At 37.1% G+C, this 21,313-nt stretch overlaps 1 protein-coding gene across 1 annotated transcript in view; it reads right to left on the bottom strand.

Moving 5' to 3' along the window:
• Positions 1–21,313, bottom strand: part of CNTN5 (contactin 5) — a 1,686,091-nt gene that overhangs the window by 49,572 nt on the left and 1,615,206 nt on the right. The window contains exons 19-20 of the mRNA XM_025266987.3: positions 13,800–13,870; positions 11,155–11,389 (exon numbers count right to left, since the gene is read on the bottom strand). Of these exons, the coding sequence (XP_025122772.3) occupies positions 11,155–11,389; positions 13,800–13,870 (306 nt within the window). The remainder of the gene's footprint in view (positions 1–11,154; positions 11,390–13,799; positions 13,871–21,313) is intronic.

Below are 21,313 nucleotides of genomic sequence, written 5' to 3'. Positions count from 1 at the left end.
CCACGGGGGTAACAAGTTACACTTACCAAAGCATTGCCCCTGAATATGACAGGTGTTACTTTCTTTTCCCTGATTTTTTAAATGAAGGGCTCTGGTGATTATGAAAAACACAACAGGATAAAAAGATGATCTTTTTGGATTTCTCCGAGGTCAAGTCTCATCAAGTACCTTACCAATGACAAATAAATCTAGCAAGACAAGCGAAGATCTTTATCCTTGGATTAACTAGGATGTTTCTGAAGAAGTTAAATTATCTGACTTAAATTGTCTGCCAGACTAGCATAATGATCAAAAGAAGGGACTAGGAGTCAGCCTTGGCTTTTTTGCTTGCTAAGGTTGTTTTTTGCCTTCCGGAAAATTATTTACCTTCAGGCAAGTTACTTTACTTCTTCCTGAGCTCTAGTCCCATCATCTGTCATCAGGCATATTGAGAATACTTAGCTAGTAGGTTTTTAAGGTTAGTTTTAACTGGAATAATACATATAAACTATCTTGGCACTTAAAACATCTATTCAGAAAATATCACCTATTTTACCTTTTACTTTGTGAAGGTACAAACAGAATCTAAGTTTCATTTGATTTCTTTTGTTGTTGTTTCGACCACACAGCCACATTTCCATGATTGTGTAAAGAATGTGTTATGAATCATGATATTTAAAAGGCATGCATTGACTTTTAAAACTGGTATGGGCTGAAAAGGAAAGTCCCTGGAGGTCTCGGTGCTGTTGCTCAAAACCACCTTTTCACTCATGTCTGTGCTCAGTGGCCTTTTGCACTGTTTTAGTTTTTGCTTTTTTTTTCAAATACATCGTGTCTGACTGGCATCCATCAAGAGGTGCACTTTATTTGAGGTTGTACTGTATGTGAGGAACAAAATATTTTCAGCTTTGACATTGCTGAATCATAAATATTGTGTCACAAACACACGTTAAATGAAATGGCAGAATAAAGGCCATACGTTAGTTCAACCAATCTGTACACAGTCGATGTCAAAAAACTCCTACCCTGTGAAAATTGTAGAGACTTTGATTCTAACCCCATATCATTGCCAAAATTTCAGATGAAGCTTATCATTGCTAAGACTTCAGATGAATCTATTTAGATTCAATCAACCAGATGGCAAAGGCAGAGTTCTAAATAATATTTTTATGTTTTAGACATATAAAGGGAATTATAGCCATTTGCTGAGAATATTTCACTTTCTGATGGAAGGTGGCCACATGCCTAACTGGAGAGTCTTCATATATTATTAACTGAAAAAATAAAAGTAAAAAAATCTGCCCTTGTTACTATAAAAGAAGTCCACAAAAGACTTTTTCAAAGTTTGTACTAAGCAATGGTTTTTTTTTGGTAAAGCTTTCATTAAAATTACATATTATATTTGTATTAACTCAAAGTACTTTGACAAATTCACATTAATCTTTACACAGAAGTTGACATTAGTTTCTGCCATGGTATAATTTGCAATTTCTCATTCTGTCCTTTAAATATCTTTTATTTTATTTTATTTTGCTCAGTGGTTTCCCACATCCCACTTTCCAACTGCCTGTTACTTGTGCATCTACCATTAACAACAACAAAAACAAAAAAACTATGGGAAAAGCTTCTAATTTTATTATATTCTAGAATTCTTATCAGCAAACTTGCAACAATTTTTTCATTGGTATTTAATAGTAGCTAAAATTCTTGATTTTGCAAGTAAATGAAAGGAAATGCTCATGTTCTTAAGTGTGTATAACCTGATCTCCCAGATTTGGGATATGATTTATTTCAAAGAAAGCCACTCTTTAAATATCATTTATTATTTAGAAGGAGTTTTGCTTATCTTTTCAGTGAATGCACTGCAGAGATTTGTGTGCCAAATGCCTTTTTCAACTTTTTTTTTTTTTTAATTGAGGTAATTATATCTTTGCCAAAGAAGATTGCAGGGGGCATAAATAATTTCAGAAGCACAAAATATGTGGTTGGATTTCTATCTCTATCTCTAGAGAAAGAAGGAGAAGGAAATGGCAACCCACTCCAGTGTTCTTGCCTGGAGAATCCCAGGGACAGGGGAGCCTGTTGGGCTGCCGTCTATGGGGTCGCAGAGTTGGACACAACTGAAGCGACTTAGCAGCAGCAGCAGAGAAAGAAATTTCTCTCTCAGCTTTCTGTAGCACTACACAAGTTTAAGTACTTTTTAAAATAGAATGATGGAAGTTTTAAAAAAGTAAGAAATAAAGAAAAATAGTCAGAAAATTATTTCCCAAATTAGCACCCTAGCTTCTGTTTAAAAGCTGTAAGGTTTTTAAATCAATGTCAGACATTAAAAGGCATTCCACAGTTGCACTCACAGAGGCTAAATATTGTGAAATATTAGAAAGTCACTTGGATCAATGGTCACATCTAATTAAATGAGGGTCAATGAAACAAGAATTGAACAGTAAATTTTTGTTTCACTTTCTAGATATAAATAATATCAAACATTGGGGCTTCCCTGATAGCTCTTATAATGCAGGAGACCCTGGTTTGATTCCTGGGTTTGCAAGATCCACTGGAGAAGGGATAGGCCAACCATTCCAGTATTGCTGGGCTTCCCTTGTGGCTCAACTGGTAAAGAATCCCCTTGCCATGTGGGAGACCTGGGTTCGATTCCCTGGAGGAAGGAAAGGCTACCCACTCCAGTATTCTGGCCAGTATCAAACATAACCATGCTGACCTGCATTGAAAATTTAAGCATGTAAAAACATGACCTCATTCAATTTACTTCCAAAAGTTTCAATTTGCACCCTTTATTAGTCAGTGAACATTTTCATGTGTATCAAAAAGTTTGTCTGCCGACAAGGTGAATGGATAAAGAAGTTGTGGTACATATATACAATGGAATATTACTAAGCCATAAAAAAGAATGAATTTGAGTCAATTCAGTTGAGGTGGATGAACCTAGAGGCTGTTGTACAGAGTGAAGTATGTCAGAAAGAGAAAAAAAATATCATATATTACCACATATATGTGTAATCTAGAAAAATGGTACTGACGAACCTATTTGCAGGGCAGGAATAGAGACACAGATGTAGAGAATGAACTTGTAAACACAGCAGGGACAGGAGAAGGTGGGACTGAAAAAGATACATATTACCATCTATCAGATAGTTGGGAAGTTGCTATATAACACAGGGGGCTCAGATTGGTATTCTGTGACAATCTATAGGGGTAAGACAAGGGGGTGGGAGGGAGGCTCAAAAGCAGGGGATGTGTGTATACATGTAGCTTATGCATGCTATATGGCAGAAATCAGCACAACACTATAAAACAATTATTCTCCAATTAAACTAAAAACTTAAAAAGTAGCTGACTAGATCATAGGATGTTTGCTTTGGATTGAAACTAGATGTCCTGTTTGGGCATCCCATCATATTTGAATGATGGAAAATCACAACCAGGAAGAATTTTAGAAAGTCTCTTGGATCCTCACATATGGATGACCAAAGGGTCTTCAGCCATATTTTGTTTGCCCAAGTAATGTATTAAATTGATTAATTCCAACAGTTCATTTAAAATAAGAATTTGTGGCTTATTTTGGGCAAAATGGGTGATACCAAGTTTGACTCCTTGGGTATTGGTAGATGAGAGCTATCAACTGGTCCCATGAGTTAGGGCATATTCTTTTTAGTTTGCCAGATTCTCCACCAATCCCAATGGTCTAACTTCTGGGACTACTTCACTTGTTTATATTGCTTACATGATCTCTTTAGGTTTTGAGTTATGAATCTATGTTTTAAATTCATGCTCTCATTTTGCAAATGAAAAAAGTGGCATGGAACCTGGCTGATTTTTCTAAACTCTGCTTCTAGATCTGAAAGAGTTCCAAGTGGAACTCAGATCTCAAGAGCTCTGTCTTGCTGTTTTTCCGTTGGACCAGGGAGGCAACTGGCTCTTTTTCTATCTCTTAGGGTAATTTTGGGGGGCAGAAGAGATTTTTACAGGGAGAATATATAGTTCACTCTCTTGCTGCACAGCTGTTTCCAAGCAACTGACAGATGAATGGATGGAATAAGACTAAAACAAACAAAAAATAACAAACAAAATAGATGAGGAGGGGGAAATAACCAAAGGTAATAATAATAACTGCCACTGATTGAAGATTTGATATATGCCAAGCCTTATTTAAAATTCTTTATATGTATCAAGTAATCCTCCCAACACACCTATTATCAGGACCACCACTTTTCAGATGAGGAAATCCAGGAGCAGGAGGTTGAGCAACTTGCCCAAAGTTGCACAGCTGCTGGAAGGTAGAGCGAGGAATTGAGCAAGGCAGTCAGCCGGGCTCTGGCCATCACAATGTTTTGCTTCTCTGCACACATCTCTGCTTACACTCTGGGTGCTTTTTCCTCACGTATTTTCTTCTCTTTTCCCTCCACACTTAACTCATCTCAAGAATACTGATATTGGAATCCCCACGTGGCCTCTCTCCATCTTGCCAGAACCTGAGCCCCTGTGTTTGTGCTCGGTTGCTTTGGGCGTGTTGGACTGTTCGCAACCCTGTGGACTATAGCCTACCTGGCACCCCTGTCTATGAGAGTCTCCAGGCCAGAATATTGGATGGGCAGCCACACCAAGATCTCCTCCAGGAGATCTTCCTGGCCCAGGGATCAAACCAAGGTCTCCCATGTTTCCTGAATTGGCAGGCAGATTCTTTACCACTGGGTCATCTGGGAATCCCACCTGAACCCCCATCATCTCCTATTTAAGCCTGCTACAGACTTACTTTCAACTCCTTTTATTCCTATTTCCTGGATTTTTTTAAAAATAATTTTGCATCACAGCTACACTGGTCCTCATAGATCTTATATTCAGGCATCTCTGAAACTCTCCTGATCTGTAAATGCCAGGATGTTTGTTGCCACTCTTACTTCTGTCTGTTATACTTGGAAATTTTGATGAAAATTTAGGGACCTATTTCTGAGATTATATTGGCATTATGTCTAAAAATTCAAAGATTTTTAAAGATTTTTTTTCACTTATGATGATATTAATTAGACCATGGCTGGCTCCTTCACTCCAGTCTTGGGATATAAAGTGGACAGGCTGACTAAAGATCCATCTAGTCAAAGCTATGGTTTTTCCTGTGGTCATGTATGAATGTGAGAGTTGGATTAAAAAGAAAGCTGAGCGCCAAAGAATTGATGCTTTTGAAATGTGGTGTTGGAGAAGACTCTTGAGAGTCCCTTGGAGTGCAAGGAGATCCAACCACGCCATCCTAAAGGAAATCAGTCTTGAATATTCATTAGAAGGACTGATGCTGAAGCTGAAGCTCCAATATTTCAGCCACCTGATGTGAAGAGCTGACTCATTGGAAAAGACCCTGATACTGGGAAAGATGCATCACCGACTTCATGGACATGAGTTTGAGTAAGCTCCAGGAGTTGGTGATAGAGAGGAAAGCCTGGTATGCTGCAGTCTATGGGGTAGCAGATTTGGACACAACTGAGAGAATGAACTGAACTGAATTATATTAAAAATATTGTACAGCATTACCATGTTCATGAATTTAGATGATACATTTGTGGTAAGTGACCTAGCAGCTTGAGTTCTCCAAGTAACATGGGGGCATGGGCTTGTAATATTGATTATACATTTGACTTCCCAGGAGGGGTGGGCAACACCATTAATCAAAGGACAGTTTAATAAACTCCTTGGGAGAAGGGCTATGGCTTCATTATTTAAAAATTGAGTGAAGACAGCTGTAGTTGAACTTTTATAGGCACTAATCCAAATGAATCATCTGGCTAAGTCAGGAAATTATTCCTTGTATTTTACAACTAATATGCCGATTTATTAATTTTCAAGTTCACATAAATCCCACTGAGCTCAGTTTCAGCTCAGAACTGATCTGCAGAATAACACCCCATGAAAGTCAGGTTTTAATTTGAGCTGTGGTAGCTCAATTTGCAAGAGGATAATTGCATATCATTTTCTGCAAGCTAGAAGAAGCTTCTGACTTTAATAAAAAGTAAAAGCCACACATTTTTTCCATATAAGGAAAAAGACACCTCCCCAAAAAAACTAGAAAAGGCTAATGCACATTATGTATAAATAAACTTTTCAACCTACAATTAATCTATATTAAAGTTCCCTCTAATTTTCTATCAGATGTATTGAATTCTCAGTTTCTTTCCAAAGCTATAGTAACAAGAAATAAGTGGAAAACAGATATAACTTTAATTAAAAGGCATTTCTAGAAATGCAGAAATTAAGGCTGATTTGATTTCTCATGTTGGAAAAAAATTGCTTTTTATCATTTGTACTATGCACTTTCAAATCAGTTATGTTGAACTTTGCTATTCTTTAAGAAAAATAGGATTGTTTCCAATATGAGAGTATTGCATGGAGTGGCCCCCTACATTTTTGGCAGCAGGGAACCATTTTATGGAAGACAGTTTTTTCAAAGACAGGGTCGGGGATGGTTTCAGGATGATTCAAGTTCCTTACGTCTATTGTGCACTTTATTTCTTTTATTACTATTACATCAGCTCCATCTCAAATCATCAGGTATTAGATCCCGGAAGTGGGGGACCCCTGGATTATACCATACCCTGAGACCTGAAATCAAATCAGGGTTGGAATGCACATAACTTTTGCTTGGTTCAAAGGATATAGATAATTGATAAATGTCCACAATGCATGGAAGTCCTAGCAGGCAAACCTATTTCCTCTGGCTTTATATCGGATTCTGTCTGTCACTGAAAGAGTCATTCAGGGTTACTTCCATTGTGTAAACCTTGAAAGAGTTCAGCGTCTCAAGGGTGTTAACAGGAAAAAAACAACAACAAACATCTGGAGGTTTTCTGACAGTGAAAGTGTTGGTTGCTCAGTCGCATCCAACTCTTTGTGACTCCATGGACTTTAGCCCACCAGGCTCCTCTGTCCATGGAATTCTCCAGACAAGAACACTGGAGTAGGTTGCCATTCCCTTCTCCAGGGGATCCCCCCTACCCAGGGGTCAAACCCAGATCTCCTGCATTGCAGGTGGACTGTTTACCTTCTGAGCCACCAGGGAAGCCCAGTAATTTCTGACAGTACTTTAGGGCAATAGTCAATCCTCGAGTGGTGAGAGTCATTTCCTAAGTGATTTACTAAGTATCTATGTGTATAAAAGGATGATTCCTTCTATAACAGATCACATACAGTGTTTTGCCTTCAGGAATGTATGCCTCACTCACATTCCTATAGGTTTCTTGAGAGGAAAGGAAAAAGACGAAGTACATGGCAAATGCACACAAGCACTTATGGAAGTGTGTTCTGGATGTGAATGCCATCCTCTGTCGATGTGCCAGGGGACCTGGGTTGAGAGCTAATACTGTCAGGTGTGCCTTGAAATCCTTGCATTCCATGCTTCCCTCCATCAACATGAAATCTGGTGGCTGTGCTTGATAAGGCCTGGTGTCAGCTCTGAAAAGGCAATACCTTCTTCCTGGTACCTCAGCTGAGTAGCTGCGTCATGAACAAAGGGAAGAAACTATGCGCATAAAAGGGGATAGAAAACTAGTCCCCCTGCTCTTGTTCTTCACTTTATTTAAGAATAAAGAGGGATTGTGAGGTGATAAACAGGTGGACTAGGTTAATGGAAGAACAAAGAAACAGAATTTGTCTGATGGAGAAATGCAGTCTCAATCAGATATTTGGGCTTTGGACATGCGTATGAGGACAAGGGCTCACTGTGAATCTCTGTGAATGTCCACAGGCATGGACAAGAGGAATCTGCTCTGGCATGAGTACTATATTCTACTTTTACTAGTTTATTACAGCCCTCGACTATTTTTAAAATTGTCCAATCTTGAAAACGTCCACTCCTTTTCCAATAGTTTGCCAAGTGACTAAAAAGGATGTTGATTTCTCTGTGTGTGTGTGTGCTCAATCATATCTGACTCTTTGTTACCATATGGACTATAGCCAGCCAGGCTCCTCTGTCCCTGGGATTCTCCAGGCCAGAAAACTGGAGTGGGCTGCCATTTCCTACTTCAGGGGATCTTACAGACCCAGGGATCAAACCCATGTCTCTTGCTCTTCCTGCTTTGGCAGGCAGATACTTTACCACTGTGCCGGCTGGGAAGCCGCAAATCACCCATTAGACTTCGCTGGGTCTTGGTTGCAACATGTGGGATCTAGCTGCCTGATGAGGGATTGAACCCTAGACCCTTGCATTGGGAACTCGGAGCCTTAGCCACTGGATCAGCAGGGAAGTCCCTTCCCCGATTTTATTCTAGAACAAAAATGGATCTATCATTACTACTTATTCTGGGATGACTAAAATGTAAAAGAATTTTTCAGAAAATAGAATAACAGAATTTCAGCCTTAGATTTGTAATGGCTCCCAGCGATAATATAGATTTCTACTTTTAAAGTGGAAGAAGGCAAGGCTCAGACAGGTGAAAAAAAACTGCCAAAGGCTTTCAAGTTAGTGTGAGCTTCCATCTGAAGCTCTGCCCACTGCAGGCAAATACTCTCTTCCTTCCATTATCCTGCGTTTCCTGGTTGACACAATGCAATGGTGCTAAAGCTCTATTAATATTTACTCATGAAGTTCCAAGTTAGCAAATTTAATTAGTGAGCAAATGCTAAATATATGTTTTAATTTTGTTGTCAGAACAAAGGCAGACTCTATCCTGATTTAATTTTCCTTATATCTTTCACATTTCAGTCAACCAAAATAAATGAAGTGTTACTATGAAATATGTTACAGCAACAGCTTCAGTATCTTTGAAAATGTGCATATTTTCTATCTAGCTAGAAAGAGGAATCTCTAAAGGCAAACCGTTTCAAGTTTAAGGAAACAGGGTAAACAACCCATGGTGGCTACTATAATTTACTTTCAAAGCAAATGTTGACAAGGAATGTATAAATTTGGAGTTTTTAAAGGCAGCACTGGTGTTACCATGCAAATCATGTTAACAAACCACTACAATTCATCTCATGTGACCTTTTAGGCCATGTGCATAACAAATGATACAAAGTAATACACACAATAACATAAAACAGTAGCAAAATATTATTATTAAAAACATTCCTGATGGGATGATACAGGGTAGTGACTAAAAGGGTAAGTTTTGGAGTCATACACACCCAGTCCTATCACTTACTACACTTAAGTAGCTTACTTAAGTAACTTACTAAGTTACTAGAGTTACAAAAGTTACAACTATTGTCCTTTACTGGGTTGAATTTAGCATGTTACTTAGCCTCTGAGCCTCAGTTTCCTACAAGTAAATTGCAACTTGAGATTCCTACCTCACATTTGATTGTAAGAGTTAATATAAGTAATATGGAGACTGTATATACTATCTGAAAACACATCACAAATTTGAGACGCTAAGTGCATGAATGGGCTTCCCAAGTGGCTCAAAGATAAAGGATCCATCTGCCAGTGTAAGAGAAGCAGGTTCGATTCCCGGGTCAGGAAGATCCCCTGGAAAAGGAAATGACAACCCACTCCAGTATTCTTGTCTGGAAAATCTCATGGTCAGAGGAGCCTGGTGGGCTACAGTCCACGGGGTCACAAAGAGTTGGACACAACTTAGTGACTAAACAACAACAAGTGCATGAATGTCCTCATCAGGACACTTGGTATTACTTGACTCTTCACTTCCTTGGTCATTCTTATATGAGGGTAAATTTTCTACTTCTGCTTCAAAATTTTCCTCTATGTCACAAAATACAAAGGAGCTGGTAATGAAAAACTACATCTTTCATAAATCAAATACTACCTTTGTATTTCAATATTCAAAAGAAGTTATTTATCTACCCCCATGAATGCCCAGTACCAAAAAGATTGATAATCCTCTTGAGCTATTCGAGTCACACATGTGGGCACAAAGGAAATAAAAGGGTCAGTTTATAAAAGCAGTAATTATTTGGAAGGACAAATCTGTGCTGTCTCTGGTGGAGCATTAGCTCAGCTGGCTGTCAAGTTTAGGGACTGTAAGGTATTGTATTTACTTTCAGGACCAACTGAAATTCTGAGCTTGAATTGAAGAAAGACTATGTGGAATAGCTAACTTTGGGGAGTTAGTTCTGTCAAGCTTCCTCTCAGAAAATGCACTTTTGTACTAAACCTTGAAAGAACCAGAGATTTTGGTGTAGAAAGCTGAGTTGGCATTCTAGCACTACCACCTATTGACTAGAACCATGAATAACATCATAGTCTTTCTTCAATTCAAGGGCAGAATTTCAGTTGGCCCTGCAAGTAAACACAATGTCTTACAGCCTATGAAATGGGTATACTGCCCAGGTCCTGCCTACCTGGCAGTTTGTTTTTTTTTTTTTTCCTACTAAATGGTAGTTTTAATGATACAGAATTTTATTATTTTCTGTTGACTAATCATGATACACTGGTATTAAGTGAATAATAGTTACATAATCATAATAGTAAAAGATGTTTATCAGTTTCACTACCTATTAGTTTTATACTGAGATTAAACAAAGTTATGCATATGATAGCAGCTTGCTATAGACAAATCAAGGATTTAATGATTGGCAGCAATGGGTTTAATTCTCAATTACAAACTATGTAACTTTTTCAGCAAGTTTCTTAATTTTCCTGAGCTTCAATTTCCCTTAATGGAGATTATAATGCCTATTAGTCAAGATTGTTGTGAGGATTTAATGATACCATGTGTGAAAAGCTTGCAACAAAAAATCCTGTCTGATACTTATCAATACAATATTTTGTGTGGATGTTAGTAACAAATATTTATTGGAGTATTTATTTAAATTCATTTGATATAAATTTAAATTTTTGTGGATTAAAATGGAAAATTATCTAAATTTCAAACCAAAGAAGAATAGTTAAATGTCCATACATTCACAGGATAGACTACATAACAGGTATGACTAATATTGTTATTATCACGGAAAGATATTTGCCATATATCAGTGGGGCATGAAGAACATAAAGAAAAGTATTAATATATGGAATTATCAATTTTTTTCAATAAAACTTATTTGGAAAAATACATCTAAAAAGTTTAGTGAATTTATGGGTAAGTTTTGTTTTATGGGTTTTTTATTTTCTCTTCTGGCATATCTGTATTTTCTAATAATACAATAATGTCACATTCAGTTACCAAAATAAATATTAAAATGTTAAATGAAAATAAGGATGATAAAACTGACCTCCTTCAGCTGAACATATGACAACAATTTGACTGAAGGGTCCATCCCCTTTATTGTTATAAACGCCAACCTTCACTTCAAAGGGGGTAAGAGGAGGGACACTTTCATCTCGATAGATGAATTTTGAAGCATCAGAGGATGTCACCATTTTTTCCTTCCAGCCACGTGTTCCATTGGGCCTGAAAGCCACAATATAGCCAAAGCCTTCCCCATTCTGAAACTCTTCAGATACTGGCTAGAGAAGAAGAATACAATTAATTATCAGCAAAATAACTGGTCAAAAAAACTATTTATTCCAGTCTTTAACTTTTTAAAATTATAGATAACTAGAATAAAAGAGATTCTCCAAACTTTCTAGTACATTGAAAGCCAATGTAGCATAATCATTTGGCAGTTGTTGCAAATTTAAAAGGCTTTAAAGGTAAAAGTTAAAAAATTAAATGGTATCAGTTGATATTTAAGAAAATTATCAAGAGTATTGAAAACTCCTGAAGTGAGACAACTTTACTCCAATTAGTCATGTACATGAAGCAAAGGTCCTTGAAGTCCACACTAGAATTTAACATGTTGGTGAAAACTGTCATATGGTCTGGTGGTTGGGAAAATCTTGTCACTGGTAATGCTCTGCAGAGGTCTTTGGTTAGAAAATTTAGGAGAAATTAATGTAAGACCTTTTGTTTTTCTTTTTTTAGTATTTTTCTTAATTACTTTTGTGCTTTACTAACATATGAAATATTAAAATAATTAGAATACAGTATATGCTCGAGAAGCTTGTACTATATGATTTATATTTAAATTCTTTAATTTTTATTTTTTTGGTCACATGGCCTCATAAACCAGATCATAGCTCCCCAATCCATGTCCTCTTTAGTGGAAGACTGGAGCCCTAACCACTGGACTGCAAGAGAATTCCCACATTTAAATTTGTTAAATAGGCATGAATTGCATTGTGCAATTGTGATTAACTAGTTAGTCAATGGAGCAGTTACCAACCATTGCCTAGGACAATGTTTGACAAATAGATATCCAATAGACAGTGGCTCTGCAGTAAAGAATCTGCCGGCAATGCAGGAGTCTCAAGAGCTGAAAGTTTGATCCCTGAGTCGGAAAGATCCCCCAGAGGAGGGCATGGTTACCCACTCTAGTATTCTTTCCTGGAGAACCCCATGGACAGAGGAGCCTACAGTCCATAGGCTTGCAAAGAGTTGGACACGACTCAAGCGACTTAACACACAAAAATATTTGTTACTTTATAAAAAATTTTTGATTTGAGGAAAAACTATGTGTTGAATGGAGGAAAAGAGACAAAATCTATCATTTCAAAGTATTATATACTAAATGTTTATATCCTCTCCCCCACCCCCACCCCACCAGCTTATATGATAATTCCTAACCCCCCATGTGATTGTATTAGGAGATGGATTTGGGGTAGGTGATTTAGTTATGAGGATGGAATACTCATGAGTCAGATTAGTGCCCTAATAATAGAGACTCTAGAGAGCTCTTCTGACCCTCTGCCAGATGAGGACACAGTGAGAAGATGGTGCTATAAGCACCAGGAAGTAGGCCTTCACTAGACCTGAACCCACCTGTGCCTTCTAGAACTGGACTTCCAGCATCCAAAACTGTGAGAAATAAATTTCTGTTGTTTATAAGCCACCCAGTCTACGGCATTTTTGTTACAGTAGCCCAAGCTGAGTAAGACACAAAACTGACAGGGAAGGCAATTCCCTGTCAGAGAGATATGATCTCAGTGAAGGTCAGGAATTGGGAAGTTAATACCTCTGCAGAAATCAAAAGCAAGACATAAAATTTAATTGAAGAAGAAGAGAATGAACAGAGAAACAGGTCAGAGGATGTGCTCTTGGAAGATGTACTAAGGGGAAAGAAGTTTTTCTGTATATTTTTGTACATTCTTTCATTGTTCTTTGAGATGGTCAGGGATTAGTTCAGTTTTCTCCAATAGGCACTTCCATCTCCACTTTCTAAGGCATTGATCTGTGATCTACAAAGCTATATTTGATAATAGAGTAAGTTAACATCAGAGGAGGAAAGTGGCTTTATGTAAAATAAATGTACCTCTCACAGGCTTTCACCCCCACTCCTTTCCTCTGACAGAAGGAATTTTGGAGGTCAGATGATGATGGATACAAAAGAACAAGGATTTTGTTATAAAAATCCCAATTCTACTGTTTCTCAGGAAATTACTCAAACTGTGTATCAGTTTCATCATTTAGAAAACAGAGAAATCACCACTAGTGGGATTATTGTATGGGATAAATGAGATATCCCAGGCTCGACTCCAGAAAAACCTCAGCGGTTTTAGCCCACAAAATGTTAACTGTGAAGTAATCAAACATTAAACTAAGCCAAACAAGCATCTAAACTAATTTGAGAGGACATATTTTAATTATTCAAACTTTATTCTAAGAAAGCTCATATGACAGGATGGGACTTTAGACTTTGTATGAAAGGTTCACATTGGAAATATTCATGTAAGTAATTGATGCTGAAAGTGTTTTGTAATCTCATTTGTAATCTCAAACAAAAATTACACAGTTACTCTGTACCAGGTACTCATACCCTATGTATAGCTTTCTATTTAAGGAATCAACACGTCCTGACATCTGAGTGGGCTTTCTTACCTCCCAGGCGATGACCAACTCGTGCCTTCTTCCACTTCTTCCACTTACATTGGTAGGTGCTGTCTTTGGAACTGTGGTTAAAAATGGGCCATGAGTGAGGAAAATGCACACTTTAAGTGTCCCTACAATAAGAATGCATCATAATTCTACCTGGTTGGGTAACATTTCCAAATAAACAGATCAAAATTTGTTTGAAGTCAGGGTGGTCTTATTCAATATTAAAACAAAATGTTTGTGATGGATACCCTGCTTTCAAATCTCTGTGGGAGAGTTTGGCGTATATTTTTCATGGCCATATACTGCATCTCCAAACTAATTATTCTCTTGTAAATGTTCTCTGGTTTATAAGGTCCAAATCATAATTAACACTACAGTCATGGACATCTACTAATGATAAGTTTCATGGTACACATTTTTTTTCCTTTCTAATCATGTGAATCTTCTGTGATCCAGGGCTTGCAGAGCCCCTGGAAACTCCACAGGTAGACGTTAGCCTTAAGACTTTTCCAGAACTCCCAGGAAGCTCCAGTGTAAAGAATTTCTTCCCCCAGCTAAAAACTAGTATTTCTTCTTCTTCTTTTTTTTTTTTTTCATGGAAAATGCCAATTATAGTTTATTTTGACAGGTAAATACAGTTCCTTTTCTTCTTTAATATTTTTATGGGAGTGGAGACCTAGGTTCAAACCCTGGGTTGGGAAGATCCCCTGGAGGAGGGCATGGCAACCCACTCCAGTATTCTTGCCTGGAGAATTCCATGGCAGAGGAACCTGGCAGACTACAGTCTATGGGGTCGCAAGGAGTTGGACAGGACTGAGCAACTAAGCACACATAGCTTATTTACAATATTCTGTCAGTTTCAGGTATATTGCAAAGTGAATCTGTTATACATAAACATATATTCAGTCTTTTTAAGATTCTTTTCCCATTACAGAGTGGTGAGTAGAGCACCTGTGGGATATAACAGGTTCTTACAAAGAAATCTTAGCAATAGTTCCCTGGAGTGAGAACCTATTTAAATGATTACATATTACAAAAAAAAAAAAAGGCTATAAGACTGAATCTCTCTGAAAAATGAAAAATATATAGATACTTGGCAAAACTTTTACAAATGTGTAATTATTAAAATAATAAATGTGTCAAAGAAATAAATTTCCCCTTCACTGCACCAAACCACAAAATATGTTTGTAGTTGAAAGGGAATATTATCAAAGGAATAACTGTTAAATGAAGAAAATTATTAAAAGAAAGCCTTTTCCAGGCTATGAGACTGCATTAGCAATGTTACACTTCAGTGTTACCTTTATATCTCAACATATAGTTTTTAAATGATCTTGATATACTAATAAACAATACATTAACTTTCATATATTACCTACTTGGATGAAAGGGTTTTAATTACTGGCAGATATTCACACAACATTTTGTATACTAGAAAAACTGATGTAGAATTTGCATACTACATCTACTAGGAGAAGGCAATGGCACCCCACTCCAGTACTCTTGCCTGGAGAAACCCAGGGACGGGGGAGCCTGGTGGGCTGCCGTCTATGGGGCCACGCAGAGTCGGACACGACTGAAGTGACTTAGTAGTAGTAGTAGTAATAGTAGAAAGGAAAAAAACAATTCTCCCTGGTCCATGGAGGTGGGAAAGAGCACTATTATTGCGTCTGTTGAATAAAATGACCTTTAGTCACCAGGGGCCCAATTTCATTTCCTAGGCCATGTTCTCCATGAATGTCAGTTCTTGCCTTGTTCATGTAGAAGGATATATACAGAAGCAGTGACCAATCTTTCTTTCTTCTTTTACAGTTACATACATGTCAAAAATTATTCACATGTGGAGTTCACACTCATGTACTCCCTCAGAATTATATGGAACTAGATACCCCTTTGCCTCTCAGTAAGGAAATTACAAGTGATTCAACTAAGAAAAATGATGGCATTGGAGCAATAGCAGTAAATACATCCTGATTTATATGAAGAACAGGCAGATGGCTTGAGTTTTTTACTAATTGTCAAAAGTTATTGTTGCATGTAACAACTTATGACATGGCAGTGTGCCTTGATACCAGGTCTCCAAATCACTGTTATACACTACTAATTCAAAATTCTTTTTTTTCTTGTGTATGGTATGGATAAGGCACACAAGAAAAAAACTGGTTTAACTGTATGTGTAAAAGGGCAGGGATACACAATTTCAAATATACATCAGTGGATAATGTCAGAGTTCTGAATACTGTGACCATCAATTCACAGTCAAATAAACTGCGTGAACAAGTTAATTTGTTGATATTGTGCCACTATGGCTTCTCTTAGTGCTATTTGTTTATAAAAAATAAAAAGTTATCCACATACAAATGTTTCACATTCATCTCTGACAATTAATAGCTAAATAATATTCAACTAATAGCTACCAGAGCCACCTACTTCATCTATTATATTGGAATTACTTATTTATACCCTAAATTTAGGATCTCGAATGTTTTTCTTTGAAGATACTCTCCCCACAAGCATGGATTTTGTGGAAAGACTTGGCACTGAAAGTCCTTTTCTGTTTTATTTAGCCTTCAGACATCATCTAAAAAGAGAATGCTTGGAACCTCTAGCTTACGGTTTGAAAGCAGGCTGTACACTCTTTAGTGAATATTTCTTGAAGTTCATTAAAGAAACATGAGTAGGATAAAATACAAGTGATGGTTTGATGTCAAAACTTTCTTCTTTTGGTAGTATTGTCCCATAGTCTATTAATGCTTTTGTTTTTTAGAAAACATATTGAGAGTTTTCAAAGATTTTAACTTTTTGAGTAAAAAAAAAAAAAGAAACTAATGAAAAGTGTGGTGAAAATTTCCACTTTGAGGAACCAAGAAAGCAACATTTAATTTGCTTTTGTATGGGAAATGTCCTTGTCAAATTATTCATAATTGACCTAGATTTTGTAAAATTTATTTTATCATATAAAATTAGTTTTTGAAGTCTTCCTACTGCTATCAGTTTCTTTTAAGGTAGTGAAATGAAAGTCACTCAGTAGTGTCTGACTCTTTGCCTGCCAGGCTCCTCTGTCCATGGAATTCTCCAGGCAAGAATATTGGAGTGGGTAACTATTCACTTCACCAGGGGATCTTCCCAACCCAGGGATCAAAGCCAAGTCTCCCACATTGCAGTTGGATTCTCTACCATCTCAGCTACCAGAGAAACCCATATTCAGCTTCATGTTAAGTAAGTTTATCCAATTTGAATGTATAATGAAAGTGAAAGCCACTCAGTCATGTCCGACTCTTTGCAATGCCATAGACTACACAGTCCATGGAATTCTCCAGGCCAGAATACTGCAGTGGGTAGCCTTTCCCTTCTCCAGGGGATCTTGCACCCAGGTCTCCCACATTGCAGGTGGATTCTTTACCAGATGAGCCACAAGAGAAGCCCTTTAATGTATAATAAATGATACAAAAGAGGCATTATAAAGCATTGTGTTTTAATAGTTTATGTATAAGTATGTAAGTTATAAGTTATGTATAAGTGTATAAGTTAGTGTATAAGCATGAACTGTTCTTTCTACAACAGGCTTGCTCGATATAATAGGAAATAGTAACAGAAAATAGTAACTGAAATGGTAACAGAAAACTTGAGGCTTTAAAGACAGGGAAATAACCTAAATGTCCATTGATCGATGAATGGATAAAAAATATATAGTGTATTATAATACAATGAGATACTATTCAGCCATACAAAGAAAGTAACCTGACCATTTGAGACAACATGGATGGACATGGAGGGCAGTGCATTAAGTGAAATAAGCTAGACGGGATGACAAACATTGTACGATCTCACTTACACATGGAATCTTAAAAAAAAATGGCACTGGTAGGAACAGGGAATGAATTGGTGATCGCCAGAGGTGAGGATAGGGGTTGAGGAAACGGGCAAATGTGGTACAAAGGTACAAACTTCCGGATACAAGACAAATAAGTTCTGGGAAGACATGGTGACTACAGTTAACAATACTGTTATCATATATTTGAATATTGCTGAGAACATATCTTAAAAGTTCTCATCATAAGGGAAAACATAACTGTGTGAGGTGATTAATATTAACTAAATTTATTATGATAATCATATTGTAATATACAAATATATAAAATCATTATGTTGTTCACTTTTAATATAGTGTTATATATCAATTATATCTCAATAAAACTGGAAAAACAAACAAAAAAGAAAACCTCAGGCTTTAATAGATATAACTCAGGCAGTGTGTTCTGCTGTCAGGATCACAGTGTTTGAAATGAGCGCTCTGATTCTAATTAGCTTAAATTTCCTAATTACATGCAGATGATCAGTGGAACCCACGTTCATTCATTTCTTTTTCAAGTTGATGGCACACAGTTATTATCTCTGCAGTCGACACTTTGGAGTCCACTGATTTTAATTATATCTTTTATTTATAAAACAACATGCTTATGATATGTAGAGATATGCCTTAATCTTTCAGAGTCCTTCTGTTGTGAAAGTTCTATAATTCTTGTTAGAAGCAAAAAATTAATATGATCAAACATGTAATGAATGCTTTCATTGAGTTCAGAGAAATACACATTTACTTAAAACCAAATATATTTAAATATAGTCAAATTCTGATTTAGATCTATGCAGCTAGATTCCTCTGTCCCTCAGTTGGTTACTGATAAATGCCACTAGATTATTAGTTCAGAGACTCAAGTTTACATGCATTGTTAATGGGTTCACTCTGGACTTCCCTGGTCACTCAAATGTTAAAGAATTTGCCTGCATTGCAGGAGACCTGGGGATTTGATCCCTGGGTTGGGAAGATTCCTTGGAGGAGGGCATGGCAACCCATTCCAGCATTCTTGCCTGGAGAATTCCATGGACTGAGGAGCCTGGTGGGCTATGGTCCATGGGGTCGCAAAGAGTCAGACACCACTGAGGGACTAACACTTTCACTTTCACTAATTTTTCTGCATTTCTTTTTGAACATTACTCTTCCATGACTGAATAATGTGATTAACACTTTTCCAATAATCTGTACATCCCTTGTAAAACATGTCTGGCATGTTAAAATGTAGACTTTTGTCCCTTACATTTGGGACATAAAATGTCCCAAACATTTTATATGTTTGATTGCAAATGCTCAGAGCAACCAAAACATATTATACTACCTTAGTTTAAGTATGCATGAAGTTAAGCTTGTGCTTCAATGAACTCTTCCTAAGTGTAGTAGTCTGAACAAAGTCTGCCACACTAAAAATATGCTTTAATTAACACTCAACTAATAAAAGAATACAGGATGAAATCATCTACCAATCTCTCTTTTTCTTCCCCTGAAAAATTTCCAAATCTACTATAGTAGATGTTTACATGGCTCATTAAATAATACAGCTTTGCTAGAGATCTGAGAGAAGTCACAAAATTAGGAGCATAATCCAGCAACTACTTTGGATGGCAAAGTGCAGAAGAAAGGAACAAAGAATAGAGGTTACTTACACGGTGAGGGTGAGGTCAGGAGAGAAATCAAGCAACAACAAAAGTGCCTACCTGAATTGAAGTCTATAACATACAAGTATTTCCATTAACTCATTATCACTTAAGCCCACTTTATTAGAAGAGTTAGAGTTTCTAAAATTTAAAAAAGAAAAATCAATGGTGTTTCCTAAGGAGTTCAAATAATGCTGTTATTCCTATCAATAGTGTAGATAAAGTGGTATGTGTAAGTAGTAATAAAGTGTTCTTCTGGGACCAAGAAAGATCATAAAACCTAATAACAGTTTTACCGTTCTAGCTGGTTGGTTGAAATACTTCTTACCCTCTTTGTCCTTCAGTTTCCTCAAGGAGATAATAATAGTACTTACTTTTTAAGGTTTTCAAAATTATATATCACAGTGCCTAGAAATGTAATTTATAAATTTAACTTCTATGCAGAGTTTATATCATGCAAAATGCCAGGCTGGATGAGTCACAAGCTGAAATCAAGATTGCAGAGAGAAATAGCAACAATCTCAGAATGCAGATGATACGACTCTAAGGGCAGAAAGTGAAGAGGAACTAAACAGACTCTTGGTGAGGATGAAAGAGGAGAGTGAAAGAGCTGGCTTAACACTCAACATTCAAAAAGCTAAGATCATGGCATCCAGTCCCATTACTCCATAGCAAATAGATGGGGAAAAAGTGGAAACAGCGACAGATTTTATTTTCTCAGGCCTCCAAATTACTGCAGCTGGTGACTGCAGCCATGAAATCAAAAAACACTTGCTCTTTGGAAGAAAAGCTATGACAAATGTAGACAGTGTATTAAAAATCAAAAACATCACCTTGTTGACAAAGGTCCTTATAGTCAAAGCTATGGCTTTTCCAGTAGTAATGTATGGATGTGAGAGTTGGACCACAAAGAAGGATGAGTGCCAAAGAACTGATGCTTTTAAATTGTAGTGGAGAAGACTCTTGAGAGTCCCTTGGATAGCAAGAAGATCAAACTAGTCAATCCTAAAGGAAATCAATCCTGAATATTCATTGGAAGGACTGATATTGAAGCTGAAGCTCCAATACTTCGGCCACCTGATACAAAGAGCTGATTCAGTGGAAAAGACCCTGACGCTGGGAAAGATTGAAGGCAAAAAAAAAAAAAAAAAAAAAAAAAAGGGGTGGCAGAGGATGAGACAGTTAGATGAGCTCCCCAGGTTGGTAGGTGCCTAATATGCTACTGGAGATCAATGGAGAAATAACTCCATAAAGAATGAAGGGATGGAGCTAAAGCAAAAACAACACCCAGTTGTGGATGTGACTGGTGATAGAAGCAAGGTCTGATGCTGTAAGGAGCAATATTGTATAGGAACCTGGAATGTTAGTTCCATGAATTAAGGCAAATTGGAAGTGGTCAAACAGGAGATGGCAAGAGTGAATGTCGACATTCTAGGAATCAGCAAACTAAGATCGACTGGAATGGGTGAATTTAACTCAGATGACCATTATATCTACTACTGTGGGCAGGAATCCCTTAGAAGAAATGGAGTAGCCATCATAGTCAACAAGAGTCCGAAATGCAGTACTTGGATGTAATCTCAAAATGACAGAATGATCTCCATTCGTTTCCAAGGCAAACCATTCAATATCACGGTGATCCAAGTCTATGCCCTGACCAGTAATGCTGAAGAAGCTGAAGTTGAACGGTTCTATGAAGACATACAAGACCTTTTAGAACTAACACCCAAAAAAGATGTCCTTTTCATTATAGGGGTCTGGAATGCTAAAGTAGGAAGTCAAGAAACACCTGGAGTAACAGGCAAATTTGGAATTGGAGTACAGAATGAAGCAAGGCAAAGACTAATAGAGTTTTGCCAAGGGAATACACTGGTCATAGCAAACACCCTCTTCCAAGAACACAAGAGAAGATAACTTGGGAATCATCATTTGGGGCTTAAGATTAGAATTCCAGGTTTGCCACTTACTGACTAGGTAACTTTATACAAGTTTTTAAGAGTCTCCTATTTTGTTTTCTCATCTGTAAG

Source organism: Bubalus bubalis, chromosome 16 (assembly GCF_019923935.1).
Source record: "Bubalus bubalis isolate 160015118507 breed Murrah chromosome 16, NDDB_SH_1, whole genome shotgun sequence".
Classification (NCBI taxonomy): Eukaryota; Metazoa; Chordata; class Mammalia; order Artiodactyla; family Bovidae; genus Bubalus; species Bubalus bubalis.
The sequence above is the reverse complement of the archived record's forward strand: the minus strand, read 5'-3'. Positions and strand labels throughout refer to the sequence as shown.